At 33.0% G+C, this 19,949-nt stretch overlaps 3 protein-coding genes across 4 annotated transcripts; 1 reads left to right on the top strand and 2 right to left on the bottom strand.

The window, feature by feature from the left end:
* Positions 1-4,145: 4,145 nt before the first annotated feature.
* P38mapk (p38 map kinase) lies at positions 4,146-11,997 on the bottom strand. 2 transcript variants are annotated; one of them, XM_073086066.1, is made up of 9 exons: positions 11,762-11,997; positions 11,078-11,214; positions 10,398-10,591; positions 10,093-10,202; positions 9,889-10,013; positions 9,075-9,154; positions 7,529-7,650; positions 6,996-7,126; positions 4,146-6,439 (listed from the first exon to the last, which is right to left on the bottom strand). In XM_073086066.1, the coding sequence occupies exons 1-9, from the start codon at positions 11,863-11,865 to the stop codon at positions 6,360-6,362; spliced, it is 1,083 nt and encodes a 360-aa protein (XP_072942167.1). In that variant the 5' UTR covers positions 11,866-11,997; the 3' UTR covers positions 4,146-6,359. The 2 variants fall into 2 exon arrangements, with proteins under 2 accessions (XP_072942167.1, XP_072942176.1); XM_073086075.1 differs by lacking the exon at positions 9,075-9,154 and adding an exon at positions 8,531-8,610.
* A 559-nt stretch (positions 11,998-12,556) lies between these two features.
* On the top strand, positions 12,557-13,414 carry ND-B17 (NADH dehydrogenase (ubiquinone) B17 subunit). Its single transcript, XM_073086101.1, has 3 exons — positions 12,557-12,931; positions 13,035-13,136; positions 13,217-13,414. Exons 1-3 carry the CDS (start codon positions 12,689-12,691, stop codon positions 13,355-13,357), a joined length of 486 nt encoding a protein of 161 aa, XP_072942202.1. The 5' UTR covers positions 12,557-12,688; the 3' UTR covers positions 13,358-13,414.
* A 506-nt stretch (positions 13,415-13,920) lies between these two features.
* Positions 13,921-19,370, bottom strand: LOC140751954 (probable dimethyladenosine transferase). The gene is made up of 5 exons (XM_073086089.1): positions 19,187-19,370; positions 18,916-19,102; positions 18,160-18,463; positions 17,685-17,906; positions 13,921-14,076 (listed from the first exon to the last, which is right to left on the bottom strand). The coding sequence occupies exons 1-5, from the start codon at positions 19,242-19,244 to the stop codon at positions 13,927-13,929; spliced, it is 921 nt and encodes a 306-aa protein (XP_072942190.1). The 5' UTR covers positions 19,245-19,370; the 3' UTR covers positions 13,921-13,926.
* Between the last annotated feature and the right edge of the window lie 579 nt (positions 19,371-19,949).

Below are 19,949 nucleotides of genomic sequence, written 5' to 3'. Positions count from 1 at the left end.
ATATTAATTTTATAAAATTAGAACATTATTAGGTAGCTTTCAGGATTCCTCGAATTCAGATTTCAGAATGCCATGATTTAAATTTATTTGAAATGAACATTTTTTTTAGATCTTATTTTAGTCAGGGTATATTTTATCTATGAATGTAATAAACAAAATTACAAATTATTAGACTTCTGAGCGTTCAATCCAATGTGTATATTATATGGAAATACTTTTTATATCACGGCGTGCGTAAATGGACGTTTTACGCACGCTTCGCGTGCGCAAAACCCCCATTTCCGACCCCGTAATATAAAATTTTATACAACACGCGGACGAAAAATGTTTTTCTGACTCGTGTGATTGCAGTCCTCGCCTGCGGCTCGGCCTGCAAACTCACACTTGTCAGAAAAAAATTTTTCGTCCTCGTATTGTAATGTACTATTTGTAGCAATTCGCATTATTGTAATATATTATTTTGATACGGGTACCTTAATAATATGTATGCGCTGTGGCTGATGAAATGAAATATTACTTACGGTTTAATAATGTTTTTAATTTATCTTATTATTCATGTCAAAATAGGTAACACATTGCCATTGTCCCAGTGAGTATCCCATAGGACTTTGTAAATTCCGCCTGTAGTGTACGTGTCTAGAAAACGTCAATACTGCCTGATCTTGCACACTATTCAGTGACAGCTTAGTCGTTAACACTCGGAATCTCAATATTGAGATCCGAGATTCGACTCATAGGCACGGACACCTGAAAATTTTAAAGTTATATTCGTTTTGGAAATTAATTATCACTTGCTTTAACATTAAAAGGAAAAATTTGAGAAGAATTATACGCCTGATTTCTTTTAGTCAAAAAGGTCTCAAAAGGGAAATCTATCAATTGACACTTGGCCAGCGCGGCGGACTATGGCGAACCGCTCTCACTCAGAGAAGATCAGTGCTCGGCATTGGGACTAGTGGATTGACGATGATTAAATTTTACACTTGTGGTACTTTTAACCCGACTATAGAAAATAGACGCGTGCAAGAAGGTCGAGTCTTGAGAGTAAAGGAAATCACAGTCTTGTCTAATTTTTTTCATAATTGTGCCCTTTCTTTATTTCCTAATATTTATGTACGCTGGTATTGTCTATTGTTTTGTATTAGATATTGCTGATATAACCGTTATCATAATATTGTAGAATACGCCCATTTTTGTTGATATGCCATGATAATAAACAACTATACCTAGTTATCTATACATTAAAATCCTACCGCAGATCTACGCTATCACGTGGTTTGTCATTCGTACCAACATTTTTTTACAATCAAATTAGCTATTAAAAAGAAGAGAAAGTGATAATTACATTATGAACAAATCACACAATTATATCACATTAATGTCCAGTTCTAAGTGTATTATAATATTTCTGACTTTATTCCATAACATTATGACGTACAAGTATTTTTATAAGAATAGATTACAACCACGACGGGCATTCAGTGTACCTACGCGCTGTAGTGAAATTAACATTCAAGTGGTCAAATTAATTCAAGAGACTGACAGCGCTAAAGTAGATACTGGCTCAGGAAGACCTGTTTAAGCTGGAAAGTAATAGTCCACAACAGAAGACATTTGTATTGTACTTATAATATTTATTTAAAAAGGTCGTAGAAAGTCGATGGTTACATATTTCAAGATAAAGAGTGCATTATGTATTTCGAAAAATTTGATTTCCTGTTTATACAGAGAGCACAGTCGATGCCTCGATCGATGATTCGAATACTGCCATGAAAATCAAAATCATTTAGTTTTATTGAATAATTTAATGTTTTGTATTTGTTGATCTAACAAGGAATCCCCGACATACATGTTATAATACATATGATATGAGGTTCCACTGTGTGATGTAATGATTTTAGAAAAAAGAGTATAGCGTACTGAGGCTATGAAAAATCATAAAAAGAATACCGCCTTTTTTCTAACGAATGTTAAACAACATAATTAATTGGCTCATAATCATATTAATATGATTGCTACAAAATGTAATTGTATATGTATATAATATAACGTGTAAAATATAATGAAATAAATAAATTATATGTTAATGCCGGAATTGATCAAGATGTTCATTTGTAATGTGTAACTATTATTAAGTGCAACGTTTACACTCAGACGGATGTGTGTAACATCCCATATCGTGTACGAGTAGATTTAGATCCAACGAATGAATAATCAAGTTCACTCACTCATGGAGTTTAGAGAATTAGTTATTAATTAAAAGCTTCGCACTTATACTTTACACTAAGGTGGGATTCGTGAACCCGTGAAAGGCCTAGATGATTAATTGAATCTAGTATAAAGTGTAACAAAAAATGTCTACATTAAATAAAAGGACACTTCGTTTGGTCTAAAGTTTACGCTACTAAATCAACTAAAGCAATTAATTTCGTACTACTATTAGTAAATATTTGGCAAGTTTATTATACATAGTGTCATAGTCGCTATGTACAAAACTTTGGTTATATGATACAGCGGTAAGCCAAGAGTTTTATCAATTATAAGCGAAAATTGTTTGAAACAAATTATACCGTAATATTCAATGCAGTGCATTTAATTGTTTTATTACCACGTTTAAATTAAATTTATTTATGAGTAATAAGTATTCACTTCTTTGTATCACTAGTATTTTTTCGTTCGATTGTACATAAATTAATGTTTATCAAAAAAGTATTCAAGTTCATTCATTGGTTGTAATTAATTATACACTACTACTATATTTATCTACTTAAGAAGTTATAAGCATGGAAAGTAAAAGACGTATATGAGGTAAGTTTTTTTTATTAGAATAGCAATCTAAAATATATCTATATAATTCTATACAGCTTCGTAATAAGGTATCCAATATACTTTGTAACCTATTATTATAACTACGAAGAATCTATATATAAGAGTTGCTACCGTGCTTACCAGATAAGATAAAAATATAACGGGGGTCTCGCGTGGACGGTTTGCAATTAAAATAGCATTCAAAATAGTGTACCAAACACTTCGATTATTTATTTTGAATACCTGTATTATATTCGATTACCATTCAATTTAACACTTACTTAATTAGTCGGGAAGGTCATTGTCAGTTCACAAAGTTAGTTATTTTTATTTAGTACCCTTTCATTTCCGTAATGAACGATTGTTAAACGCAGGACTTAAGTTAACACGTCTGTGTCAAAATAAAGTTTTGCCTGATACTCTTTACTCTAATTCTATACCTAGATTCTAGACCAAAAAGCACCTGCAAAAGCGTGATAAAAACTGCACTAGCACTTAGGTGTTAAAGTAGTCACAAGCTAATTTTTTTATTCAAATTTGGGCCAATGGGCAAATTCGGTTTCATGGACTACGGAGACCACTTGACACAAAAAACGACATGTCCATTTGCTTAATTATTCAAAATAAATTAGCCCACTTTGCAATTCAACCGTCTTGAATTTCATTATATCGGAATAACGAATATTTTTAACGTAATTATGTTAAAACGCTGCATTGTAGCCTTAGGGGTGGCTACCAAGTGCCCCCACATTGCCAAAGTTACAACGCTGATTAGATTTTGTAAAACATCTTATGATGACGTTCCCAACACACATAGACTCGCATTACGATTCCCTACGTCATTGAAAAAGATATCCGAATTCATAATCCACTCTTCTGAACTTCAAACTCTGAATCCTCTGCGTGATTAACTGTTTATATAACCGGTACAACATGCTGGTCGTCATTATGCAACCTGCTATAAACTAATTGAGCTATTTTGGAAAATTCATTTTATAGAATCACTTATACTTGTGTATACTTGTCTACTAATGTGCAATAATTATGTGCACAAGTTACTGTAATTTTTTACATTTACTGTTTATTAGACTAAAAAAAAATATTGTATCAATAGCTCATTAAACCATATTGCTTAGTTTGTTTTAAAAACCATACTTATATACTAATACATAAGTCTAGCCATGCATAATATAATAAAATTCACAAAAACGATATAAAGATTTTTTTCAAGAATACATATTCATATTCTATCAAGTCAAAAACTTAATACATTTGTTTTTTAATTCCACACCTTATTAATCAATTAAAAATAGATCTGTCAATAAAAATGGTCAAAGTTATGTGACTGTAATACAATTTATTTGTAGCATAGTAAAATATAAAAATATTATTATTAAAACACAAACAAATTGCTATATAAATAACAAATCAAAAAATATAAATATTTCACGTATTTTTATATTGAACAAGCCAAAAAGTAGCGATATTGTAAAGTCAAATTTAATTTGACAATTTTAGTGATTGATTACTTTATTGGTAACGTTATCATATTACATATTGCACATACTGTTATATTTTAGCAAACCCTTTTATTCATAATTTTGCGATAATGTTTGAATTTTGTGAGAATATGGCTTTTTTAATTTTCATACATTTCTTACAATATTAAACCATAAACATCAGCACGAGGAACAAAGGGGAACACAAATATATCAAAGAAGCTTACACTGATGCTATATTCGTTAATACATCATTATCTTTGCGATATTATCCTGTGAAGGTGCAAACAATATCTACGTATAACTTATTCTGTATAAGTCTAATAATAAAAGCTCAAACTGTTAACAATTACCAAGTAATTGGTAATGCAATAAGCGATTCCATTGCGAAACTGCATTTGCAAAACCACAACCCGGGGGAACAACCAATTTATAGTATCTTTAAAATTACACACAGATTATTGTCTACTTTTATTATGTAATATTGTAACATATATGATTAAAACAAACGTTATACCTAATGTTTTATAAAAATACACACCTCACTATAGTTCCATTATAATGGGGTTCTTTAAAAACAAGGAAGAAGTTCTCAGTGACAGATGTAACTTCAGAATAAGCAACCGCTACATAAAACATTTATGTGTTTATAGTACCAAATAGTTTTCAAATGCATGACGTCTTACAGTCTACAGAATTATTTCTTCATATGAAATATGATTTCTTCTCCTATTTGGTTTAATATAGTTAGATCTTATCAGACGCATTAAAGTTTTCAAACACCGACTTGATTCTCCAGCAATCCACAACTTAACGGAAATAGTGACCCAAACCTAGTCAAGTTTAACTGAATAAATTATTACAATATTTAGAAAACAACAGTTCGTAGCACCGTGAATACCACGCGGTAATAAATAGTAATATGAAGCTTATTACGTGACATTTTGAACAGCTTCGACCAGTGGTGGATTTACACATTTGCTGCCGCGAATGGGCTAACTTTGCCGTACCTAGCGACCTCCACAATTCAATACCCTAGTTCAGGGCTAGCCAGATCGTGGGTCAATACAAATTATGATATAGTTCCGACATCCGTAACAAATACGTACGTAATCTATTTTTTTCGGCCCCTTGTAAGAAAATGCCAATATATTTTCTTTTGCAAAACAAGTCATCAAGATATATGCCGCCCCTAATATCTGCCACCCTAAACTGCAACGTACTTAGCCTATTGGTAAATCCGCCACAGGCTCCGACGATGTACGTTGTAAAGCGCATTTAAACATTCAAACTTGATACTGACCATCAAATTATTTACGTATTTTTAAAACACCTCAGAATTTGGTTATGAAACACAAAGCAATAGTAACATAAGCTGTGGTTCTTGGACCATTATAGTCTTTATTGATAATTATGAGGTAGCTTATCATAAATGACCAACTTAAAATCGATAAAACGTTAAGAAAATACTTTGCTCCCCGCGACAAATTCTGGCTGGCCCTTATATTGTAATAATTAATTTTACGAAATTCGGTAAACATAATTGTCCTGCAAATATTGCGAATTTAAAAAACATATTCGCAACCTTTATGGCAATTTTTTATAAGTTAATATAGTACAATGAAGATTCCTATGAGGCTTATGTAAATGACTTTAAATTTCAGATATGTTTTTCCACAACAACATTCTTTATTTAATATTCTCTCAAAGGTCAACTACAAAATAAATTTTAGTACTTAATAAATCCACTAAAATAATTATTGTAAAGCAGATAGATGATTTCATAGTGTATTTATATAAGTTGGAACATAATAATATAGTACTCTACATTAAGTGGTCATTGCAGTCTTCAAAACAACGTTTCATAACCAAATTCTGTAGGATTCACATTATCTTAAAATAATTTTATTATTTGGATAACATCCTCAATTGTAAACCTATAGATAATATAACATTATATAGACTGTTACTCTGTTGCCTGTTGATAAAATACAGCCTAAAATTACAATAAAACTAAAACTCTATGAAGCAATCATTGATAATGTAATTCATTTACGACGGGTTCACTTCGACCACAGTGTCCATATGCTGTGGGTGCGGCTTGAACTCCACCACTTCTTTCCACACCAACTCTGAAATAAAACATTTTTCCGTCAGCCTATGTCAATTTTAAAAACAAAAAGGAAAAATCTTATCAATTGTCCGTAAGAAATTTTGAAACCAATAACTATGAAACACCATTTTGTAATTAAAATCATTTTATATTTAAAATTCATTTTCGTCCTTGCTAAAATATCTCCATGCTGCGTAATATTTGGTTTTCCGTGTGCAATTTGGCTTTTATTTATTATATACTTACTACTACTTACTTTTTAATAAAAAATAATAATATTTTGAGTGTCTGTTAGCAGGTCAGGAAACGGTTGAACCGATTCTGACGAGGTATTTATTTCTGTACAACGCCATTGTCGGAACCTTTTTTTAAAGAACTAACGGTATATGGAGATTTAAACTAAGACACCTGAGAGATTTATAAAAAAAATCTCAAAGGTATGTGAAGTCTACCAATACGCACTTGGCCAGCGTGGTGGACTACGGCCTAATCCTTCTCATTATGAGAGGAGACCCGTGCCCAGCAGTGGGAGAGTAATGGGTTGACGATGAAGTGTATATGGAAGTTTCATTTACCTTTCCACTTGTCGACGGGCAGGTCCATGTCCTCGAAGCTCTGGTCGTAGGGCGCGGACACGGGCTCGTCCGTGGGGTCGGCGTACTGCGACAGGTACTCGTGCGCCAGCGCCTGCTCCGCGGTGATGCGCCTGCCATCAGGACAATTTGTTTTAAAACACGAATACATATTCAAACGTAAATATGCTATGTCTATATCATAGATCATTTACGAATGAAACGATATTTCTCCGCACTTTTCCTTCGATTTCGTGTCTTAACTGCGCATGTCGGCATTGTTCCGCGTTAATTACAATATGACAGTCATCAAATGACTGACATAATTGTCAGCCGTTTAAGTCATTTAATGGCTACCTTAAATTACAAGGCGGTGATATATCTATAGTTATCAATGGTCTATATTTTCCCGTAAATATAATACATATTTACGGGAAATTTCGGATACACACATGGAGGATAAGTAACACGTAATGAGATATGATAAAATATGATGCACACAATTAAACCGAACAAACTTGTAATAAAGAACATACTTGTCGGCGTCCAGCTCCAACATGAGCTCGAGCAAGTTGACGGCGAGCGGGTTGGCGCCGCGGAACACCTCGCGGAAGTCGCGCCGCTTCAGCGTCGGCAGCGACTGGATGTAGTTCCTAGCCTGCAAGCGGTTCATTCATATTCATCGCATTACTATTTCCTGCATTTATCTATTTTTAAAATGAGAACAATTAAGTCAAACTCCATAGCTTATACTGATAACGTTTGAGTGATTTACATTTCTTTGAGGACATTAAGATTCTCACGAACGTTTCCTAAACCATTAAAAGAGATCGAAAATGCACATAACATCAATAATTGTATCTAAAATCGACAATGCACAATTTATTGCCGAACGTTTCACAATAGTGACAGAACATTTTGTAGTAGCCTGCTAAGCTTTGCTTAATTTAACACTAAGCTGATGAAAATAAACCTATAATGTAATGTTAGGATGCCCAAAGCTTAATTTCACATGCACAATTTATCAACAGAAACTTCATACAAAGGACGAGGACATCCATTAATTTTGTTTATACAATTTATTCACAAACATAAGGAACACAAACAAACATAATTATAAAAAATCTTAAAAGCTATGTTTCATTGTTTGACACAGGTAGGTATATATCTAAGTTTATTATAGGTCATCCATATGAATACCATATTGCAATGCAAAAGAGTTTTATAGACCATCAACACATACATTTTATTATAATATTATTCAATACGTAAACGGCGAATATGTACCTACACTTGTTTAAATATATTTTGCTACATGAAACATAACATTATCAATTCTCTATTGATTTTCAGCTGCGCATTTAAATTTTAATATTCTAGGAATCTTTTAATGTAAATATGTACATACAATATTTACTTGCACTTGTTATTGTAAGCTTAAAAGACTGTACATGGTAAGTTGACATGATCGACGCCTTTAGGAAAGTTAATAAACTATTGTATTTATCAGTATGTGACAATCGTTTTAGTATCCTTACCTCTTCACTTATTATTTTGTCAATAGTTTCTTGTTCTGGCTTTCCGCACAAAAACAATATCCTCGTGAGATGGTCAATATCTGAATGCGTAAATGTTAAGGTTACACAAGCACCAAACTTACAAAAGCCGAGTAGACAAGACAAACCACATCACTTGAAGCATGTTAATATCAAGCTTTGTTACGTATCATTAACACCCCAAAATAATTCAATCTTTGGCCAAGCACTACTAATTATTGCAGAAATGACTTAACATATAATGTTTTTTTAAACAATAGATTGTTTTGCAAATTAAAATGCAATTACCAATTTGGAGGTAATTGGTAGTTATTATGTTATTCGTTAATAATATTAATATGTAAAATTGTATTTCTTATTTTCATAAAGTTTGCTTTATTATTAAAATTAAGAATTAGATGCATGAATTTACTGCAAGCACAATTTAATTATTCTGAAATTATCCTTTGACATACAAGTCAAAAATGAACGTTTTAAAGAAAATACCACGAAAGGACTTCCCAGTGAAGTAGAATGATTTACTTACAGACTCTGATGATATTTTCTGCATGAATTCCTGGCCGGGCGTGCCCAAAATCTCCATTATCAAGTTCAGTTGATGGATATCTGTCTTGCCCATTAAGGTCGATAGGCATAAATGGAAAAACCTAAAAGCTAGGCAGTAAACTTATAGAAACTATACCTAATGGATAGATCTCTATCAAATAATATTTAACTAAAATAATGCAAAAAAAATGCGACAGCAGACAGATTAGAAACTAACTAATGCAAATCAAAATTGCAAATAAGTAATTGAAGAACTGAAGCTCCATACTCACAGAGCAGTAAGATGTTTGGCGTCGGCATACACTTGAGGGCTGAACGTTCTAAAGCAATACCGATTATTAATGGCTTGATGAACTAATACTATAAAATGATTTTATGTATAAATTCCTACTTCTAACTCCATGAGAAAATATTGTATCAAAGTAGCTTCAGAGCCTAGCACACTAATTACATTTTAAGTGTTTTATAATGCTGTACTACAAAATTATAATGATATTATTTTATAATACTCAACATGATATTTAAATTTTATAATGTTTCAACGTTATTATTAACCACAATGACATTACATACTTGCCAAAATAAATTAAACATAATTTTGATATATTCAATAAATTATATTCCAGAAAATACAATGAACACAAACAAGTGTCCATGAATCATACTAATTAATCATAATTGTGCTTTAGCCTTCATTCTTTTAAATTCAAGTGCACTTAATATGGATAATATTATTGTAATATTTTGAATACTAGATTTGTTATAGTAATTTTGATCAACATTAGAAAGGATACGGTCTGAACCCGGGAAAAGGGTCCTCCCAGTCAGCAGTTCTGCCATAATGCATCCAACAGACCAGATGTCCACAGTTTGATTGTAGTGCATCCAGTTTAACATAATCTCAGGGGCACGGTACCATCTTTTAACAAATACAAAAATAATTAATTTTTGAATTCATAATCATAAACTTAATGTAATTGATAATAACAGTGTCATACCTGGTAGCCACATAACCCGTCATTTCTGTTTCAGTAGGCCTAGCAAGACCAAAGTCTAAAATCTTAAGCTCGCAATCTTCATTTACAGCTATATTGGATGGTTTTAAGTCCTAAAACAAATTGAGTTATATAACATAAAAAAAAGAAATAACAAATGGTATAATTTAAAAGTTAATGGAAAAATTTGTGCTTATAAAGCTATTAGATTACATGTTATGCAAATAAATTAAGATATTTTATCACTCTTTTATCTCAAAACTTGATAATATGGTTCAGGATTTACAACTTGCAAACTTTCAACATACCCTGTGTATGATTCCAGCAGAATGAATGTATTTTAGTCCACGCAGTATTTGGTACACCAGAAACTGAACATGATCATCTGACAGTTTCTGTGTGCGCACAATATTGTTTAAATCTGCTCCCATCAAATGTGTCACCAAGTAGACTTGCTGGAATTCCTCCAAATTTCTCTCGGGACTGAATACATCTAGCAAACCTAAAATTAAGGTAATACTAAAGTACCATCTTACATTCTTATTATACTTCTTATGGGTTTCTTAAATTACTTGTGAGAACTTCTTATATACTTATGGAGACAAGTATCCTTTGTCGCCTCAAATAAAGTCCTCTACTATGTTATCATAAACAAGTTATCATGTTATATAAGATTTTAATTGCAGTGTAATGTTTATCACATTAGTAGTGTATTAGACTACCTTTGAAATAAAACCATTTGCAATATATTATGTTTCTTGGTATTATGAACAGTCTAAATGCCAATTTTTAGAAAATTGATTAGAAATAATATATTATTTTATTATACGCATTATATCATTGGGCAAGCAGCACCCTTAGTATACAAAAAGAATTTAATTACTGTTTAGATCTACAAAGTTGTAACACATAATAATACAGTGCCAACAGAGTTAATTCAGTGATAGGTGTTTATAGTAGTTATGTAGCCACCTACTCAGATACCCACCGATAACATTCTCATGGTTCATGTGCTTCAACATGCGCAGTTCTCTGTAAGTTCTCTTAGCATGCACGGCTGATTGGAACGGCCTGGCCAGTTTCTTTATTGCCACCTTTATGTCATGCAGAGTGTCTATAGCAGAACTGAAATCAAAACATGTAAATAAGAAATGATTATTAAAAATTCACTACAGTTGACTTGTTCATGTAACTATGTTATATTGGTCTCCTATTTAGAGATAAATTTATCCAAGTTCCAAGATTCCTCACGAGTTGCTAATCAAATGTCAAATGTTTAGATGCCAAGATGAATGTCCATTCGTTAGATAAAAGAAAGTAAACCTTACTATGACTACAATAGGGTTTCATTGGCTGAAACTTAGTGCAATAGTGTTCTTTTGGTCATGAGCACCAACGTGAAATACAGTATATATAAATAGTCTAAATAGGCACTAAGATAAATTGATTTACTGCGTTCATTTATTTACTGAATAAAATGTCAGAGTTACAAGACTTTAGAGAAAATGCGGTGTAAAGCAGAAAACCAGTTCCACCCACATACATCCAAACTGGAATAAGAATTATGTAGGATATTCCAGGCGTGTAATAACACGTTTGATAATCGTTCTAAAAAATGCATTAAAAATAAATATTGGCAATGTGCCTAAAACTTTTCATAAAAAATACGTACCAAACTTGACCGTAAGCACCAGACCCTACTGGTGTAAGCATTTGATATCTTTCAGGTACAATCCATTCTGTTTTATTGATTTCCACTGTATGAAAACGAGGCATATTGTATCTTCCCACTATTTATGTTACCGCGATTGAGAAATATAGCAAGAAAATTTGCAAAGTGTAAACATAAATCTAAAGAACCAAGATGGAATATGTCTGTCTATTGTCTGTCTTTGCGTCTTCAATTAAATGTCAAAGTTGACAATTTATGTAAAAGTAGGTAAAGATATACTATGCAATCATGCAAGAAATTCAAAATAACTTTCGATCATTTATCTTTCTAACTAAAACTATTATGATAGTTTTAATACAATAATAGGGTGATGTGTGGGGATGGGGAACAATGCCCTGGGTCGTGCTTTATGGGGAAGACAAATCACACATATATAAAACTTGTTCCATATAAAAATATAGTAAGACCTTGTTTTTCGCCTCATTATTATGTGCACAACACTTTCTAGGGAAAATAGCTATAAAGGACACACGTCGCAAAGGTCATAATTTGTAAGTCGAAGTTGGACATTTTTTGTAGCTTGTTACCAGAATAGAGAAATTGTAAGATAATGTTAATATAACCCCGGGGTATCCATCTGCTTTAGAACTACCCGGGCAAAGCTGGATCCCTCATACCCCTACCTTCCCCATGCTCTCTCCCTAACTTTCGCAAACTATTCGCACTCGAAGCCGTAGAACAGTCTTTCATTCTGAATAAAGAAATAAAAATTGTCACCTTTGACATCTGTCAATCAGACGTTTTCACGTATATGTCAATTATGTCAGTCAGGTTGTAATGGTAAGAGAAATCTTACCATTTTAATACCGAGATTTTCTTGTAACCCTATGAGCTAAAACCTTTATAAGTCAGCATAACAGTTTAAAAATGGCGCAAACAGCTGGTGTAAAGCCCATGACCATTGCTGGTCGTGTGGCATCTGAGAGAGAAAGATGCCTTGGTATGTCCGATGCCGAGAGAGCCTGGCGCAAGCAGTGGCTAAAAGACCAAGTTTTGGCTTCTAATGAGCCACTATATGTGGAAGAGTACTGGAAGGAACGTACAAATCCCATTCGTCGCTTTTATCGCAAACCTCTCGATGTATTATTTAGTAGCCTAATGCCAATGTTGGTAAGATTATATAATAGTAACCTATGTAATATTTTCAAAACAAACTTCAGGTTGTTTGAAATATATATCAATATGATATTAATTCATCAATGTATCTTTACAGGGCCAGCAACGTGCAATTGATTATAGATATATCACAGGAAAGGTGTTTCTGATTGCTTTTGGAGTAATGAGTGTTCATTACTATTTCAAATATCAAGGAAATGTGAGTTGCCTTATCACTTTCATTAATAATGAAATACTAAAATAATGTTTATTTTTATATTAAAATTCAATATTTTGTAGGATTGGACTAAGAAGGGAGGTTGGAGAGTAGTCAAACCAAAGCCAATGGTTCTGCCTGGGCAACCTGGATTCCCATTCAAATCTGAGCGTACAACTGATGCGGATTATGCTGAGAGGGGTTTCAAGAAATCTCCTATTTAATCATGCTTATATTGGTGTAATTTGTATAGTTGTTGAAATAATAGTAATATAACAGAATTATTGGGTTTCTTTTAAAATGGTTTTATTATTATACAAATTATTTTATTATAACTCAGTACGGTGGATATAGGGTGGGCCTAAAATTCTTCAATCCATTCGATAAATTACTGCCACATAAGTGTTAAATTTAGGATTGGTCCCTGGGCAGGTTAAGTGGATTATTTTATTTTCTATTTGCTGACATGTAAAAGATTGTGAGGTTGTTAATATTAATGAAATAATTAAAATATAAACTTTTACTTTTGCCAATTTTTTACTTAAATATTTTTAAAAATGCTGTTTGCCACATTTGGAGATTTATGGTAAATGTAGTAATATAGTTATGGTAGTCATTACACCAGACAAGGTTATTATAGTTGAGAACTATTTGAGTTTTTCACCAAGTAATATTAATAACCCAATGTTATGTTAAATGTGAATATAATTTACATTAATATCTCCAATGGTCATTTATTCCGTGACAATTACAATCAACTCTTAACACTAAAAAGTAAAACTAAAACTTATTCTTAAGCAAAATGTATTCCTTCCAAATTGAAAGCATGTAAAAGCTTCATAAAGTCATCACAGTCCATGGTCCTCGCTCTCATCTGGTCTGCTCCAGCTGTCGTGAGTATGTCTTGAACCTTCTGTTTGATATCAAAGTCTTCTGGTATATCCTACAACAGAATTAATAATATAATCAATAAAATTTAAAATGTGCATAATTAATAACAGTTTGAATTATAATAATATCTGGAGGCACGGCAGTGCCTCCGCCAAGTCGAGCCAAAGCCAAAAAAAGCGGCACGGCCGTAGCATACTTTTCTCGAAGCAATTCGGCCCATTTTCGACCCCCTGTAACTTCGTTGCATATGAAGCTAGAAGCTTGAATTTTCAGGAGCCAAGCAAGCATTGTGTAGACACGGTATATTTCAAATTTCATTAAATTTGAACCAGTAGTTTAAGAATTACAAGTAGTCAAAGTTCGTAATTTTGTCACTCACTCACTGACTGACTGACCGATCATCAAAACTTTAAGGCACTTCTAGCAGACATAGAAGGTTGAAATTGAGAATACAATTAGTGTTTAGTATATAACTCATGGGAAAACTAAAATATTTTGCAATTTCTGTCCAGTTATCTAGATACACCAACTACATTAAATAACTTTGTATCCTATATAAGTTATATAGGATGACAAAGTTACATTTGCCGTTAATGAATCTGTGTTTCTGTCCGCGAAATGTAAGAGTAGTAGGGGAGCCGATGATGTTAAATGGGTAGAAACTCGAGCGCCGATAGGTCCTATACGATTGTGTAGATTACACGTTAGAGTGAAGAAAAGGTTGTGTGATATTTTTCGATTCACCGTGGGAATAGTGTCTAGATGATTCGAAAGATGTTAAAAGCAGAGTCAGACATACTCAAGGCGCGGCAGGTTAGTGATAGAGTATATATCTCTGATGCCGGAAATATGTTTATCTGCTGGTTTGGGATAGTCATACGAGAGGTAAAAATGGAAAAAAAAGTAACCAGCGCATTAGATTTTCAAAGGGGATATGAAGCTACCTCAGATGAGTCGCCCATTCGAAAAACTGACGATTCGATTCGAAAGACTGTCAGTGACTCTTCGAAGATTATTATACAGGATAAGATTATTATACAGGAAATTCCAACTGATGTTTTACTTATCATAACCCTTCATCTGACGATTTAGTGGAGGGGTTTTCTATACTGACGATTTGAAAAAAAAATAGAATGAGAATGTATGAAGAATAATGTATTTTCCATAAAATTTGCCTTTTCCTTTAGTTTGTTATACACCATTACTTTCCAGGGATCCAAGCTAATAAATGGCGCTATCAGATAGTGCATATTTTCTAGCATTATTTCCTTTATATTAAAAAAATTACCGCACTCGAGTATGTCCAGGTATAGATTTTTTTGCAACCTTATTACTCCCTAACGCCGCCCTCAAATCATCAGATTATAAATTTATTGTTTTCAGAATGTAATTAAGCTACTATAGATAATACATTTTTTTATTAATAGTCTGATGGACTTCCCTGGTTGAACCCCCCAAATGGATAGTTTAAGATACTCTATAGGATGTAAGGTATCTCCCATATCTTAATCTGCCGCGTTCGAGTCACTCTCGAAATCCCGTCTTGGGCTCCCCTACTATTATAGGCGACGTCAATTGTTTTTATTCTCGAGACAAAAGACGTTTTCAATTCCAACTTCAATTTAAATTCAATTCAAATAATGGGTGAAGTGCGAATCGAACTCGTACACTGAGGGTTCCGTACCACAAAAACATTTGTTTATTTTATTTTTATTTTTACTAATTGATATTATAGCAGCCATATAATGCATTGTGAACATTTCAACTGTAACATCTATTACGGTTCAATAGATAAAATGAAAAACGCCAAAAAATAGCAGGTCCTTATATATTTGTCCCTGTAGTTCCTGGACTAAAAAAGGGCTTCGATATCCCGTGCCTGTCGTAAAAAGCGACTAAAAGGGGGCTTCCGGAGTTGGGAGTGGCAAGAGGGAGCTCGAACCGTCCAATAAGTGTCCGCGGGAAGGACGGCGGTATGTGTAGTCGCATACCGTCGTGAACAAAGTGTTTGAAGGTGATAGAACCCTTTGTGGTTCGACTCCGGTGGCACCAACGCCACACCTATTTCTACCTAATAACAGCAGTGTTAGGAGTTGCTGTGTTCCGGTTGAAGGGTGTGGTAAGGGAGACAGACTTTTCCGAGGCGTTTCAGCTTAGTCCTCAGGGGTAGCGGCGCATCCGTGGCCGACCTCAGGTAGGAATATTTTATCTTATCTGGGGTTGATTACAGATGTCCATGGGCGGCAGTAGCCACTTACCATCAGGTGGACTGCATGCTCGTCTGCTACTCTTACATTATAAAAAAAAAAAAAAACACCGGATAGTTTAGGAGGAGCGAAAACTGTTCTCCCAACGCAGAGCTCGATCGAGGCATCGCGCTTAGAGGACTTCGGTTGCGTTCAGTCGGAGATCCCGGAGTTCTCCGACAAACGTTGAGGACGGCCACCGAAGGATTTTAGTGCGGCTAAAGTCCCACATAACCCGGCGTCACTCCCACGTCGTTGAGTACCTTTTGAAGGTTTCCTCCTCTTCATAAAGAAAAAGAAGGTCTTTGTATGGCAACTCTCCTTTATTTGAAAGTTTTTCTTTTTACTTTTATTACTTGTTGTTAAAGCGGCCACCATTATAAATATGCCGTAAAAAAATTTAAGTTTCTATCTATTAAGGATCCAGAAATAGAGCTCTATGTCAGACAGACAAACGGACAGCTTAGAAATAGGGTTCCGTTTTTACTCTTTGGGTATGGAACCCTAAAAAGTTATATAATATCAAAAACATTCCGAATTTCTGACAAATGTCATAAGAAGAAAACTAGATGTTACGGCTAATGTGCCTAAATCAGTTAAAACGCAGATTAGCTTGTCCATTACCTAAAGTACAAAACGAAGATTGTATCAATTTTTACCCCTTGACGTCGACCCATGCATGCTATGATGCGTCGTCGTGTCATGAATTTACGACAAACTTTGTATATTTTCACGAAACAATATCGCTTTGCGGCACGATGTCGCTATGTATCACACTACGTCGTCGTGTCGTAAAAAGGCATGTGTTTTAGTCCTAAGAACAAGTCTGAAAAGATGTTTCAAATTTTAACTACATAGTTAATCTGCATATTTTCTAGCTAATCTTAAGACTGCCTAGTTAATGTGTATGCTAACGTATTCTACAATCTAACGGCAACATACACAAAATACAATAACTGTCGTGAGGTAAAGCAACTGTCACCGTATTATAAAATAATAATAAGTTTGTTTCCAAGGAAACAAGTGTTTAGGCAAATTTCGGCCTTATTGCGCATAAATAAATGTCTATGAAAATAAGCTTACATATAAAAATTTACAATGTTCACAATGGAAAATCCCTAATAACTTCTAAAAGGATTACCCTAATTACACAATTCCTTTTGCCCTATTATATATTATGTAGTATAAGTTTTATATTCTTCATGATATAAAATTTACTAAGCATTGTTGTATCTTGAAGATGCTTTATATAAGGTCTTATAGAACTAGCAAATTAATTATTCTACAGTACTTTATTACTTTTGTTATCAAAAATGGTTCTTTTTTGGATTAAATAACATTTTATATTGTCTAAAGCCACTCTTATTTTAAGCTGAAAGTTAGTATCATCTATTATTGTCATACAATACTTTACCTTATTATGTAATGAACAGTGAATCCTGTAATTCTTATCTAGGACTGCCATAGTGGTGCTGTGTTTGAAAGCAGCTGATAGAGTTTTGTTTTTCCTAACAAAAGCTATTCTAGTGAGACCATCCCATTCCACAAAATTGATTGGAGGTGGTGGGTTTCTTGGCTCTATCCGCACTACACTTGATTCCACTTTTGGTGGTGGTCTGAAATTGTTTTTGCCAACCTGTAATAAAAAAAATAAGAATACTAAATAATTATTTAATAAGCCAAAGAGAGTAAAGTTATGTAAAGAAACTTAATAAATCAAACATGTAGGTGTAGATTATATTAGAATAAAAATAGATCCTTAAAAATATTAATAGCTAGTTTGTTGAAATAGTAAATGTGTTGTGATACAACTGTGTCCCCAGTATTATAGTGGTATTCATTTAATATAAAAATTTGATAGTTTGTGAAAATAAATCATAAAAATTAACCTTCATTAACATATCAACTCGGGCCAATAATTGTGTGTTTATAGATAATCTGCAATATAGTTTATCACCAGGTTTCGCAACTAGACGCTGTGCAAATTCCTTTTGAAACATCAACACTGCACATCGGAAGAATGGCCTGTGCAGCAGCAGCTTGAAAACTAAGGGAGAACTGATTTGATATGGTATATTTGCAACACATATGTCAAAGAATGGTAATTCAGTTTTCAGAACATCTCCAACTAAGATCTGGAGTTTTGCCTGGTAAGGTGTGCCTTGGACACGCTTTTGGAGTTCAGCAACTAACCTTAAAAATAAGAAGACAATATTATAGTTTTCAGTCCTATTGATGTCAAGTAAGTCTATATTTACAGCTAGTTTGATTTCTGCAGCCACATTAAAATATTTACACAAAACAAAATTGCTTCCATCATACTTCAGTTTCAGTTAGATATATCATATTTTTAAAATGTATGTGCCATAGTGTACAGCTTGAAAGCAGCAATAATTTATACTAAACATTAAGAGACATATCTACTATAACCCAAGATACAATGCTTTTCGAAAATAGTTTTCAAAAATGGGTTTTTTGACACATCAGAAAATTGAAAATTATTGTTATGGATCTCAAACAGGTTTAAGTGGTATAAAAACTTGTATGGTTTTAGGGGTATACATTTTTTTGTACTTGTACTTTTCTAATATCTCATGAGTTTTTTTGGTTCTTTACTAATATTTAAAATGTCTCTGATATAGTACCTTGTATCAATTTCACAAGCAACAACTTTTTTCACTCTATCCAGGAGTTTTACTGTCATGTTACCCGTGCCAGGACCGATCTCAAGAGCAACATCTGTTGGCCGTAGACCAGCTTTATCTAACATAGACGTTATTATAAGAGGATTCTTAAGAATATGCTGGCCAAAGTCCTTGTTGAATTGGATTCCTGAAAATAATTAAATAAAATATTGAACACAAATGACATTCATTCAGAAGGTATATATTGATAACCTAATCAGCTTATTAGTACCTTGCTTAGCGATATCATTATGTATTCTAGACTTCTTCTCAGCTTTTACTTTAGGCATTTTTCAAATTTCAAGAATAACGAACCAATATATCAAAGAATTGCAGACATTTATTTAAGAACCAATTCGTAAATACACACACCACATTTCTATTTAATTTACTTTGACAGTTGGCCGTCAGTTGTCACATTACATTGTCAATTGTCATTGATGTCAACTGTCAAGTTATTAACAAGCCTGAAACCACAGAGTATACTTATTACACAAACATTATTAGGGAGCCTGAACACAGCCAATCAGGGATAACGATCGAACGGTCCTAATCGGGATCACGCCACAATATTACACATTCAATGTTGTATGTTCATTGAACGACCTAATAGATAGACTGTGTATGGGTTCATATAAAGTCCCACAAAGGAAATGCTGCCAGCGTCTTAGGAACCTTGCCCAAAGACAGTGATGGTGACAATTTTTTATGGTAGTGTTTTTGTTTTTATATTTTTGTTTTTCATTTTTTTATATATGTAAATTTTGTAAATAAGTTATTATATATTTATAGTTTAATTTATTATTTTTAATTTTCTGTAAATTTAATTATAATTGTAAATATTTTTCAGTTAATAAATACTGTAGAATTGAAAAAAAAAGTCCCACAAACATTTTATTTTTATTATTCATATGCGATTTTTCAAAAGAAACACTTATATTATTTGCCATTAAAATTATTATTTTTAAACTATTTAATATAATATACTGAAATAT

This window comes from Epargyreus clarus, unplaced genomic scaffold (assembly GCF_041222505.1).
Source record: "Epargyreus clarus isolate Ecla_fem2 unplaced genomic scaffold, WU_Ecla_fem_2.2 ptg000003l, whole genome shotgun sequence".
In the NCBI taxonomy this organism is placed as follows: Eukaryota; Metazoa; Arthropoda; class Insecta; order Lepidoptera; family Hesperiidae; genus Epargyreus; species Epargyreus clarus.
The sequence above is the reverse complement of the archived record's forward strand: the minus strand, read 5'-3'. Positions and strand labels throughout refer to the sequence as shown.

Bases quoted from the DNA above. Each gene is read 5' to 3' on its own strand.
- P38mapk (XM_073086066.1), bottom strand. From the start codon at position 11,865: ATGCCTCGTTTTCATACAGTGGAAATCAATAAAACAGAATGGATTGTA. The intron at 10,592-11,077 runs GTGGGTATCTGA...CCTTAATTTTAG, and splicing joins GAACCATGAGAATGTTATCG to GTTTGCTAGATGTATTCAGT. The intron at 7,651-9,074 runs GTAAGTAAATCA...AACCGCTTGCAG, and splicing joins AGAAAATATCATCAGAGTCT to GCTAGGAACTACATCCAGTC.
- LOC140751954 (XM_073086089.1), bottom strand. From the start codon at position 19,244: ATGCCTAAAGTAAAAGCTGAGAAGAAGTCTAGAATACATAATGATATC. The intron at 19,103-19,186 runs GTACTAATAAGC...AATTATTTTCAG, and splicing joins TAATGATATCGCTAAGCAAG to GAATCCAATTCAACAAGGAC. The intron at 17,907-18,159 runs GTTAATTTTTAT...TTTTTATTACAG, and splicing joins GAGTTGATATGTTAATGAAG to GTTGGCAAAAACAATTTCAG.
- ND-B17 (XM_073086101.1), top strand. From the start codon at position 12,689: ATGGCGCAAACAGCTGGTGTAAAGCCCATGACCATTGCTGGTCGTGTG. The intron at 12,932-13,034 runs GTAAGATTATAT...GTATCTTTACAG, and splicing joins GTAGCCTAATGCCAATGTTG to GGCCAGCAACGTGCAATTGA. The intron at 13,137-13,216 runs GTGAGTTGCCTT...AATATTTTGTAG, and splicing joins ATTTCAAATATCAAGGAAAT to GATTGGACTAAGAAGGGAGG.